Source organism: Oreochromis aureus, linkage group 20 (genome assembly GCF_013358895.1).
Source record: "Oreochromis aureus strain Israel breed Guangdong linkage group 20, ZZ_aureus, whole genome shotgun sequence".
Taxonomy (NCBI): Eukaryota; Metazoa; Chordata; class Actinopteri; order Cichliformes; family Cichlidae; genus Oreochromis; species Oreochromis aureus.
Genome location: NC_052961.1, coordinates 3,434,273 through 3,446,538, shown reverse-complemented (window position 1 = coordinate 3,446,538; position 12,266 = coordinate 3,434,273). Strand labels below are relative to the sequence as shown.

The 12,266-nt window shown below is 40.8% G+C and overlaps 1 protein-coding gene across 1 annotated transcript in view; it reads left to right on the top strand.

Annotated features, from left to right (window-relative positions):
- The first annotated feature begins 737 nt into the window (after nucleotides 1–737).
- Nucleotides 738–12,266, top strand: part of itpr3 (inositol 1,4,5-trisphosphate receptor, type 3) — an 86,952-nt gene continuing 75,423 nt past the window's right edge. The window contains exons 1-2 of the mRNA XM_039604455.1: nucleotides 738–826; nucleotides 907–1,249. Of these exons, the coding sequence (XP_039460389.1) occupies nucleotides 1,158–1,249 (92 nt within the window). The 5' untranslated portion in view covers nucleotides 738–826; nucleotides 907–1,157. The remainder of the gene's footprint in view (nucleotides 827–906; nucleotides 1,250–12,266) is intronic.

The window sequence follows — 12,266 nt, the reverse complement described above, 5'->3', positions numbered from 1 at the left end:
CAGATGGTGTGGTCTTCTGTTGTAGCCCATCTGCGCCAAGATCTAATGCACTGTGCGTTCAGAGGTGCTCTTCTGCATACTTTGTGTTAATAAAAGATTGAACTGGTGTACCTAATGAAGTGGCAGGTGAATTCTAAATGTGCTTTACTTATTTGTTAAAATGTGAACCTGTACTATACTAGATGTGTTATAAATAAGTATGTTGTTATGATACAAGCATTTAGAAGCAGAATTCTGAATTTTACTTGCATAAACAGTTTTATAAAACTTTTATTGATCGCAAAATAACATCTGAACTCTGCGCAGCCTTTTTACATGCAGTGGCTGCACAGAGTTGCACAAGAGGTCCAGTTTATCTGTATCTTTTTTCCTCGCTGTAGTTATGATCAAATATTCTGACCGATTTTTGATTTGAACCGTTTCTGGCTACAAGTCACCAAACTCGGGAGCGCACGGACACGTCCTGCAGGCTGCCAGTGCACGCCTCACACCGGCCTCCGAGCTCGCGTTGCGTTCACTACACCCGTGTGTGTGTGTGTGTGTGTGTGTGTGTGTGCAATTTTCCTTTCTTGAAGCCGTCTGTCAGCCTTATCAACGCCTTAACTCACTTCCTGGTTTGTAGTACCCGAGTCTTCGGCGTGAGCGCGCGAGCGCGCGAGCGTGCACGGCCCCACACACACACACACACACACACACACACTGAGAGGGAGGGACTGAACAGGTTCGCGTTGCGTGTCTGCGCCTCTGCGTGAACACTTTAACCTGCGGCACGATCTCCACACAGATGTTTCCTCCGGTGCTCCACACGGCCTCTCAGCAGACTCGGGTACGGATCAGCGGTGGGTCCCCGTTGCGCTCCTGTTGTGAAAAGTTTGCGAGCTCCTTCAAAGTGTTTTTCTTCCACAGTTCGCTGTCATGCAGCAGCCGCCGGTGAGTCCGTGAAGGCGGCAGGACTGAAGCGGGGTGAATGTAAAGAGCTTCTTCTGAACTCTCAGGACTCCAGCTGCTGCATGCGAGGAGGAAACTTTTACTTTCTTCGCTGCTTCTGAACTTCCACACACGGAGAGAAGAGGAAAGGACAGGAGGGGAGGAGAAGGTTCCTCTCTCTCGGCTCTACCTGCGGGTTCCTCTCGCTGTTGAAATAAATCAGCTGCAGAATGTCTGACTCTGCATCCAGCTTCCTCCACATCGGGGATATTGTATCCCTGTATGCCGAGGGCACGGTGAACGGCTTCATCAGCACGCTGGGGTGAGTGTACCGTCACTGTCATGTGTTCTGTGCGCACTTGTGCGCTGTGGAAATGACTGTGAACACCTCCATTGTACTTCTCTGTGCACACATCCGTTAACAGCCTGATCGAAGCCCCCAGCTTCATTAAAATCTGAAGATAAGGAGTTTAAAATGGGTTCTGTAGATGGACACGTGGCTTCAGGTGTCAGTACTCAGCGCTGAGCCGACACAGAGTTGAATGATTAGTTGTTGACTATCCGTCCCCGCGAGGAAGAGACTGGGAAGCATTCTTCCATCAGACAACATCAAACGCAACTTTAATCTTATTTTCTTAACGTTGTAAAATAAAACATAACAAATAAACGCATGGAAGAAAAATAAAGTTACAGGGTTTATATTTACTCATCTCAGTTTAGTTTGGTCATATAACCGGAGCTGACAGCAGCAGGATTAGCCTCCTTACAAGCTTTAAACCCGCCTGTTGCGGTCGTATTGTGAGTGGAGCATTTCAGCGCTCACTCGCCTGACCATAATTTGGCACCTTTTTTTTTTTTTTTTAAGATGCAGTACCAGACATGAAATAAGTCCAAACTGCTTTTGTCTTTGCTTCATTCATTGTGTTCTAACTCTCCTGATAGCAGCAGGTGCACTGCTGCTGATGCTTGTAAACACAGAACACCATGCAACACAATTCAGTGGAATTAAATAGAATAGCTTGTCGGCCACTTGCCATCATAACCATTACAGCTTTTTAAGAGAGGACTGGACCGCTATCTGATACACTGTTACTTAGTTGTGTGTACCTGGCTTTTAGGACGTCTAGTTCAACCTTGTCTAATATAGTAATAACAGTTTATTGTTTGCAGTAAGAGCTGTTATATAGAAACTCTGACCTGGAAGACTGAGCATGTATCAAGACAATGCTATGATGCCATCGTGTAAATATGCAGTTGTTGCTGGTACATGTATGTTTCACAAATTATTGTGTTTTTGATATTTGCCCTGTTGAAGTGAATTAGTTGTGGATTAATAAATAGTGTGATTAAATTCGGAGTATACTGTCAGCGCCGGTTTCCTCTTCAGATCCACAACAATGCTTCTGACTCACAGGAGTATCATGAATTTAACCTCTTATTTGTCTCTTCACTGGAGTAGAACTATTTGATAAAGTCATATTATGGTTAAAATATGACTGCTATATCTGATATACTGCCCACCACTGATTGTGAATAATATCCGTAGAGTCATTTAAAAAGCCTGAAACAGAGGAATTAAAACTCTTATAGGTCTAGGTGCATCAGGAGCAGCTGCTTTAATGCAGAAAGCCTGCAGTTAAAGAAAAAAGAGCAAAGACAATATTTGCAGATGCAAAGTTTCACAGGTGATGGAAAAATAGTCCATGAGATGAATTGCTTTATCCAGAACTCCAGAGATGATAGACTGACTCTGAGGTGAAGAAGTGTACAGGCTCGTCAGTGTTTGAAAGAAGGACGGAGACATATGAGCGTTTTTTGTTTTTGTGGAGAAGCTTCTCTGTGTGTGTGATTTTCCCTGCAAACAAAGTGTGTTTTTGTGAAAACATACCAGACTTTGTCCTGTGCTGAGAGAACTTGTTGAACATATTTTTTTAATGAAGGAGTGGCTTTGAAGCTTTTGGTGTGAGATTTGTTTGGGCAGTGTGAGAATGTGTGACACCCACTGAAAACGGGTGGTGCAGGGCAACAGTGGTGCATTGTATTGGGCCCACTGAGTGTATGTTATGGATGGATGTTGCTTTCAGGTCTGAATAGTGAAGCCAGTTTGGAAGTGCTGTAAGCCTGAATTCTTTCTAACGGCCAGCATCAGTGGCCTTAATGTCTGCTTTGATGGAGGTTAATAGGAAAGCAGCCCTCCTGGTCTGGGACTTGTGTAGTGTTAGCATCACCACTACAGCAGTAACAGTACACTTTATATAGTGGCGTAATCGCATCACTGAATCCAAATGGGTCAAACTGGACCCTTTTGTCACACCCCTGTTTTATTTCAGGGGGAAGGAAATCCCCACGGTCACTCAGTGATACCTCACATCTGTAAGGCGACACATGGACAAAACAGTCTGGATGAGAGACCCCGTTCAGATCCCTATCACCAGGGCAGCGTGAGATCCCACCTACTCAAAAGTGAGATGGTTAATAATGTTCTTACAAGAGTAAATTTGTGATACTGATGTTGCTGAACCTGTTTTAAAACTTTAACTCACATACTTGATCAAATTTGATGCAACAGTAATGTAAACCACAGTAATGCTGGCTCATTTAAGTCCTACTGATGCTCTAGAAATGCCTAAAAATTCAGCAGCCACCATTGGACCTGTGGGACAATGCAGCAGCACCACCTTCAGCATCTCTGCCTGACCTGACAAGTCTGTCTTTCTGTTGCTTTAGCAAGCAAGTTGATGACTGGGCTGTCAGTTAGACATTTGCTAAAAGTCATTAATCAGCTTCAGTTACCTGCAAGAGTTAGTGTCCTGGTGTGAGGCCCCTTGAGTGGCGGCGGTTTTAGGCATTTGGACAGAAAAAAGAAATAAATACATCCAAGTATTAAGAAGAGATGCAGTTATAGTATTTTGCAAAAGTCTTGAGCAAACTACTATTTCTTTATGTTTTGGTCAGACAGTTAGAAGTGGGTGTTTTTTCTTGTAGTTTCTTTAAGTAGTCTTCAGTCTATGCTAGAGGCTTTTTAGGATCTTAGCTGCCTTTTGTTCCATTCTGTGTCAAACCCACGATGATCCCACTGCTTCTCAATTATGTTGAGATCCAGGCTCTGGGGAGGCCAATCCATGACTCAGTATTTTTTAAATACAGATATGCTTTAACTGTATTGCCAGTGTGATTGGAATCACTGTCATGCTGAAAAATTAAACTCTTGCCAATCAGATGCTTTCCAGTAGGTATTGCATGGTGCCTCAAAATCTGATGGTACTGATAGTAAATTCATAATTCCATCAGTTTTGAAAAAGATCTCCAACACCACTGGTTGACATGTAGCCCCAAACCATAGCAGAGCCTCCACTGTTTTACTGGATGGCGGTTGTACTTTCCTGTTGACGTCCTCCATACATCTCGATGACAATTTGAACTAAAAATTTCAAATTTAGATTCATGAGACTTTAAAAGGTGTTATTACCGATGTTCAGTTTAGTTGTTGTCACAGTAACTGGCATACCTCAGCCTTGGTTTGCTTCCTTAAGAATGGCTTCCTGACAGCCAACCTTCTCCCGAGACCACTTGAAGACGCTTCAGCAAACAGTAGGTAGAATTGGATCAACTCTAGGCCCAGAAGCAAAACATGTATCACTGTGTTTTTATTGTGTTGAGAGGTAGCCTAAGTATAAGCTCAGTGACATCCCTACCCTCACCTCCTGTGTGATCAGCTGTAGATAGAGCTTCAGTCCTGCCACTTCTTTGGTCCTTCACTTGTCCGCTTTCCAGCTAATAGCTCTGTGGGAATTTCCTTGTTGGTGCAAAAATACTATTTTCATGGCTGTCAAACAGTTCTTCTGAGTTCTCGAATCATTAAAAGTTTTTGTAGGGTTTTTTTTTTTGCCTTAAGATACAGTTTAAAATTTGGCAACTTTGCCAAATTGGCTGTTATGTGTAAACACCGATTCATCCCCTGCGTTAGGGACCTTTTATTACTGAATATCTGGGTCAAGTTATGTAACAAATAAAATAAAATAAATAAAACAAAAAAAAACTTTGGAAATGTACAAGGACTGTACTGAAAATGAGTGAAATTAGTCACAAAAACAAATAAACCCCCAAATGACATTAACCATATATTTTAATAAGAGATTTCAACAATCAGTACATCCCTGTTATGAACCTAAATGCTTCTGGAGCATTTCACAGAGTATTGACTATGAAGTGTGTCAAGCATGTTGTCTTTGTCAAAAGGGTTTCAAAAATACACATTGCAGCTAGAGTCCACTAAAGCCTTTTGTAGGTCGGAAGTCGTGCATGAAGGCTGCTTCAGAGTTAATGTGCTCATTACACACCTACCAGCTTTTCTGCCGGTATGTTACGTTTGTTATCAACTACATCAAAAGAGGAGTGCAACCAGGAAAACATTAATTTATGTTTTAGTAGTTTCTGATTTTTACTAACTTTCTCTTATATGTGTTATTTCAATAAAATTCAAAAACTCCAGAAGATTGAAGTAAAAAAACAAGAACAAGTTCAACAGAAATGAGATCATCTTTTTCCGAATATTGTCCAGAGTCTTCTGGAATTGCTGATGTTTCACTATCTCCAACACAAACTTTAACACAAACATGCTGCATAGGGTAGTGGCAGCGCTGTCTGATTGCTTGGCAGGAAAAGGAAGTGGTACTCGGCATGTCCAAGAGAGATTTCCATTGCCAGTTTGTGCGTTTGTCCCTGCTGGTTTTAATGTTAGCTTTATGAGGACTTTGTGTCTGGTCATCGCTTTCTTTAGGTTCAGATTTGTTTTTCAGGTTTAGATTAGAATCAGTATTCAGTAAGAATAGGGAGGCTTTCATTTTTGCGTTATGGTCTTGAGAATGTGTTATGTCACAGAGTCCTCACAAAGACATATGTACCAGCGCTTGTGTGTGTGTTTCCTGTACCATGGTCTTACACCCACTCCTTTGAATTTAACTCAGTCTTGACCTTTACAGCTTTATTCATTGACTGCCCCACTGATCTGAACAAATACAATAAAAACTATAGGTCACCCTTTAATAGCTATGGTGACGTCACAGGCAAGAGTCATGTTTTGCCCACCGATTCATGAGGGGAGCTAGACAAAATTAGGCAGGTAGTTTGAACATTGTAAGGGGTCTACCTCTATTCTTCAGGGCTGAAAAAGAAGCCAAATAGGAAGTGCAACAGAAAAAACTTCACTTTCTTCAATGGCAGTTGAGGCAGAGTCTAAAAAAGAAAATCCCCATATAGTCCCAGATGAAAACGTCCGGCTTTACAGTGTTAAAGAGAATGTTTATAACCTGGTACAAAATACTGTTTTGGTGTTATCTTTATCTATATCCTTTAACTGTGCAGGCTTTTTTTAGCTGACAGGCTTTTCAGCACAGGCAGTTGTAACTGCTTACTATCTGATGGCTTTACCTTTCCAGGAGTGAGTTAGGTAACATTTATTTGTGTTGCTGGTGCCTTTTAAAGCATTGGAAGCGTTCAGGTAGAGTAGTCTGAAAATAAACATGGCCTGCTGTGAGGTACAGTTTGTCAACAAATTCAGTTTAGGGGAGCAAAATTCGCACATTTTATTAGTACTCTACAGTTTCAGTGCTAACATTATGGGCTGACAGCAGTCTGTCCTCTCATTCAAACATGGTCACGTCTGGCTTCAAATAGTCAACACAACAGCAGTCAACACTGAAACTTCAGAATGGGACTTCACTAACCAACACATATGGTCCATGTAGTCTATGCATGATCCCGGGGACTCTAGTAAACTCTGCACCTTTCCTTTCATACACGTCCAAATTCACACCCTATCATTTTAATAGCTAACAGGAGGCTGTAGCTCAGGGAGTAGAGTAGGTCATCTACTGATCAGAAGGTTAGTGGTTTGATCCCTGGCTCCTTCAGTCTGCATGCCAAGTATCCTTGGACAAGATGCTAACCCCAAGTTGCTCTCTGATTCATCCAGTATGAATGTTAGCTAGGAAGCTAAAAGCTTAGAAGGAAGTGCTGGTGTGACTGGGTGAATGTGACCCCCAACATATTTAGTTTATCGCATTATAAAACAACAAAAGTCAACAAATGTTCAGATTTGGGAAATGAGAGTGTTGGGACTTTATTTTATCAGATATGAAGGTGACTCTAGTATACATTTAAAAAGTTTGAATTTTAGTTACACACTAATTTTCCACAATAATGTGAAATTCCCTTTACTGCCACTTTATCCTAGTGTCCACTTATGGTACTGTAACAAAGAAATCTCCTGGGCCCCATAAAACATTTTTAGTATAGTCCCACACTATAAAATGTAAAAATGTAACCACATCAATTATCCATATTTTCATTCCATGTAACCTTTATATCAAAAGGATATCAATGATGTCAAGTCCCTAACTGTCTGTGGTTTGGATAAGCATTACACGCTACGGTCGACATGCTAACTGTTCAGTGTTTCGCCTATGCTAGCATCTTAGACAAGAGAAAGGTAAATATTTCTGCACTTCCTCCACCCCTTTAATCAAACAAAAGGAACCTGACCCACCTCAAAGTCTTGCAGTGAAAGAGAACAAAAACACGGTCAGAGTTGAACATTTATCTGTTTGATGGAGGGTTTAACCCACAGTTGTTTTCACATTTTATTGAACTATTATTTAAACAGGAAGTCCTTTAAGATTAAAATCTCTTTCTGGGGAGACGTGGCCAGGAAAGCATAGAAGGAAAATGATAGAAATTGACCAGAACAAAAACAGACATGGGACAATAAAGGATAAAAAAAGCAAAAACTAAAAAAAAAAAAAAACCAAATAGAGAAATACGAGTATGTAATACAAAATCCCTTATTGGAATAACAATTTTATATACCTTAAGGGCCACATTTTGATGTTTTGGTATGCATGTGGTTTCTGTTCACTCTTTACTTTGGGAGGGAGACATTTGAATAGGGAGTTCCTGCCAGGTGAGACAGTGAGTGAAGTACGAGTGGATGAACCTACTGGTTTCCCTACAGTCAAATTCAGCTGGAACAACACAAACAGGATTCAAACAGTAGAGAAGCACTGAGCTGCTAAGGTAGTAAAGTACAACTACTAACAACACACTGGAGACACATGTCATCCACGCTTTCGCAGAGAGATTAGTTAGTTGTCTCCTTCCCAGAAAACAGATCTACTAAATAAACACTGTGAGAGCAACGTGTCAGACTGCGATCATGTGATGCTCACAGGGGAATGCTACGTAAATGTTGAAACATCTCCGGCTCTCCTCCCTGCACACTAATTCAAAGCAGGTGGTGAGTAATGAGAACAATGAGCTGAAGTATCATGACAAAACTATAATTTTTCTGGTATGCAAAACAACAACAGAAATTACAGTGGCACTCTCTGAGTCTAACACTCTCCACTACAAGAATAGTTGAAGGACATATGCAGAGATGCTTCAGGCTTTTTGAGTGTTTTAGCCAATTTTTTGGTAAAATACCCGTTCTTACCTTTACAGAAGCAAAAACTGCAGTTTCATCGTGATTACATTTTAATTTTAGTTATGGGTTCCAACAGAAATAAAAAATGGGAATAAAAGATGTTTTAATTGAATTCCATTTTATGTATATATCGCCAAATCACAACAACAGTCACTTCGAGGCCCTTTATATTGTAAGTTAAAGAACTTACAAAAATAGAGAGAAAACCAAACAATCAGACAACCCCTTTTGAGCAAGCACGTGGCGACAGTGGGAAGGAAAAACTTTCAGCATGACGCAGCCCGCAACTGTTGTGACCGGCCTGTTCAGGACCATTTAGTCCTCCTGTGAACTTCTTGCGACTTTTTCACCACAGTTTTTGAATTTATCAGTGAGAGAATAACAATCATCTTCTCAATATAAGAAAATTAATCATGAGGACTCACAAATCAGCAAAATCCTGGAAGGAGATTGCTGAAACTATCAGAATTGATGTGGGGGAGTATACAAAGAAGTGGAACAATTTGAGAGAAAAATAGCACAACACAAGTTGTTTCTATTGGCTGTTACTTCATATAAGCACCAGAATACAACCACACAGTAATTAACACATAATGCACAAGCATAAATCCTGGCAACCATGTCAGCCGCTCACATGGGTTGTGTCATAGGCTCTTTTTTGCCACAGAGGTCTAAATCAGGCTTAAGTGCTTCGATTCACCACAGACCACTTAACACTCATCCACTTGTTGACTGTTATATTGCTCTTATAAGTCACATGATGGCTAGGTGACTTTCAAGGTGCCAATGAACCCACAAATGATGCCACTTGAGAATCAGCACTTTGGACTACTCACCAGTTTCACTGAGATATTACTGTCAGGGCGTCGCTGTGTGGATGTGGAGAAGAGAGGACCCAGACGCAGGCTGGTATTTATTATGTGGACAGGATGAACAGAACATAGGAGATAGACTGACTGAGCGACTGCATGACTAGTTGAACTGAGCTGGAAACACACTGAAGCTCACTCAGATTGGCAACAACAATGACAAGACCATTAACTGAGGGAACTGAGGGTTTAAATTCACTAGCTAATCATAACCATTAGAAACTGGTGAGTACTTTAACTAATGATACGTAGGAAGTGGAACAGAACATAATGCACACAGACAGATGGCTAAACGTGGAAAATAAGCAGAGAATATAAACAAACTGAAAACACTGGGTCAACAACCCAGAACCCTGTGTTTTGTGTTCACTTGCTGCACTTTAGCCTTCTGTCTGCAGCTGAGTTTACTAAAGTCACTTTGGAAAAGGATCTGGTCTCCTTGGTTTAAAAACTGAAAGGCGTAACTGAGATTTGATTTGTCACTCAGCATCATTGAAACCTGTGGCCTGCCAGGTCATTTGCTGTTTTCTGGGAGGGAAACATGGAAAACATCTGTGTTTATTCAAATACCTGGATCCATATTTAAATGTCTCTCTTCCTGCAGCAGAAGAAGGAGGGACAAAAAAACAAAACAAAAAACAATTATTGCCTTGGCCTAAATACTGTTAACATACTGCGTTTAAAATTTTCTCCATCTCAAAGAAGCAAAGTTAAAAAAGATTTTTATCTATCAATCAAACCATTTCCACGCCTGACTGGGTGCAGTTGAAGCAGAACCACCCAGAGCTCCATCCGGCCGCTGCCTCCAGTTGTTCTGGCGTTCCAAAGCCAGTCAAGGGGAAATCTCTGGGATGGAAGGAAGTCTGAAAGGAACTCAGTTTTATGAAGTATTATGACAGTGAGCTGTGTTTAGGGCAGTAAATAGTTTTCGTGGGGGTTTTGTTTTGTTTTCTTTGTTTTTTTACTTTCTTCATGTTTCATATTTTGGTGGAGTTTGACATGTGGGCTGGTGAAAACATGCAGGGATGTGGATGCTGTGTTGGTTTATTTTGGTTAAAAAAAAAAAAGAGCTGAGTTTGAAAATAAAGCTCTCAATTTCTGTTCCTACTCTCACCTACGGCTGTGAGTGTGACTGATGAAATAAGACTGACAAACAGGAGAGATGCAGTACTCAGTATTAGATTGGCAGAGGGCCTTGGTCGTGAAGGAGAGGCTCAGAATAGAGATGCTGTTGTGGTGGTTCAAGCACCAGGATGTGCGCTGGGTGCCCTCTAGATGAAGTGTTTCAGGCATATCTAACTGAGAAAAGACCTCATGGCTCTTGTGAGATGGGGTCTAGGCCTCTCTGCTTAGACTGCTAAATAAATAGTTCTCATTTCAGTTTCAGATCAATGGACTTCATTAATCAACATCTCTGATCTACTGCTGTTGGGTGCATCGCAGATTTCTGACTTTCTACCATCATAATCTACAGTTTATACTCATTTTATCCTATTTACACTATAAGCAAATTAAAAGGGAATCTCTTAATAGCAGCAAGCTAAAAAAAATTGGGGGGTTCAGGGATTGGATTTATTTAGATAGGCTGTGTGAAGGCCTTTGTATGTGAGTCCTGAAATATGTTGTTTCTTAAAATGTGGTCAGTTGTAGGGGTGCAGAGCACTTCAGCGGCTAAGTCAACACACCTGAGTTTGTGTGAATGGAGCAATCAACAGCACAGATGTCCTGAAAGACATGCACGCACCTGTGAGGCAGACAAAGGGACTGATTGGCTGTTTTTGTAGTTATGGCGGTATCACTGGGGGGGAAGAAAATCCCACCTCAAGAGTAGAAAGAAACATAAAGAGGATGTCTGGAAATCAAAGGAAGTAGATGCTCCAGAAGAAAAAAAAAGGAGAAAAGAAAACAAAAAGAGGCAAACGAGGACATTTTTCAAAACTAGGAACAGTTTTTTTTTTAAGAAAGACAAGAAGAGAGGATTGGAAAATGCAAAGGAAAGAGAGATGGAAAGAAAAGACAAAGGAAAAAGGGAAAGATGCAAAATGAAAAGGAAGAGGAGAACGATAAAACAGGAAGAAAAAGGAAAAAGAAAGGAAAAGAGGGAAAGACAGAATCAGGAAAACAAAATATAATAGAAAGAACATAAAAGATAATAAAAGATACATGGTGCGGACATTTTCCAAGCTCGTTAGATATCATGAATCTTCGGGGTAAACTAAGAAAAGGTTTCGTTTCTTTCTGCTTTACCTCTGGCTTTGTCACGTAAGGGTGAATAAACTTTTGCTAGTGTGAACTAAACCTGATTTGTGTACCTACCCACTGGCATTCAGCTGAGTAAACAAATGAATGAACGAACACGACAGTAGCCTCTGCACACCATCCATCCTTCCTCAGTTTGATTGTTTGTTTGAAGTGAGCTTATAAAAGCAGCTTTGTGACTGATGAGCCACAAATACGTGGACGTTGGAGCTTTTCACAGTCATTTTGCGGACACCTGATTTGTCTACAGGTTGTGGTTTAGTTTGCACCACGATGCAAAATATTATTCAGATAATGATGGTCGCTATGAGAGAGCTTCAAAACAAGCTTCTTTTATAAACTCAGTATAATAATGCACAACAATGATGAGTGTGTCATTTTATAGAGTCATGATAAAGGTGAGATCACCTTTTCAAGATTTTCCTTCAGATCAAAGACAAGCAGATGGAGAATCAGTGAGTCAGTGTGTTCCAGGTGTAGACATGTTTCCATCACTGCAGGGGACATTTCCTGGAGACTTAACTTAAAATTAACTTTAAACCAGGTATTCATTCTTAAATGGAATGATTACATTAACGGGAATTGCTTTTTATCTCCACAAAGGAGCCCCTACAATAGGATGTGTGACACACCTGCTGTCCTGCTGAAAGTAGTTAAAGTGCAAAAGTAATCCCGCTGTCTGCAGCCTTAGTGCATGAAAGTGTGTGTGTGTGTGTGTGTGTGTGTGT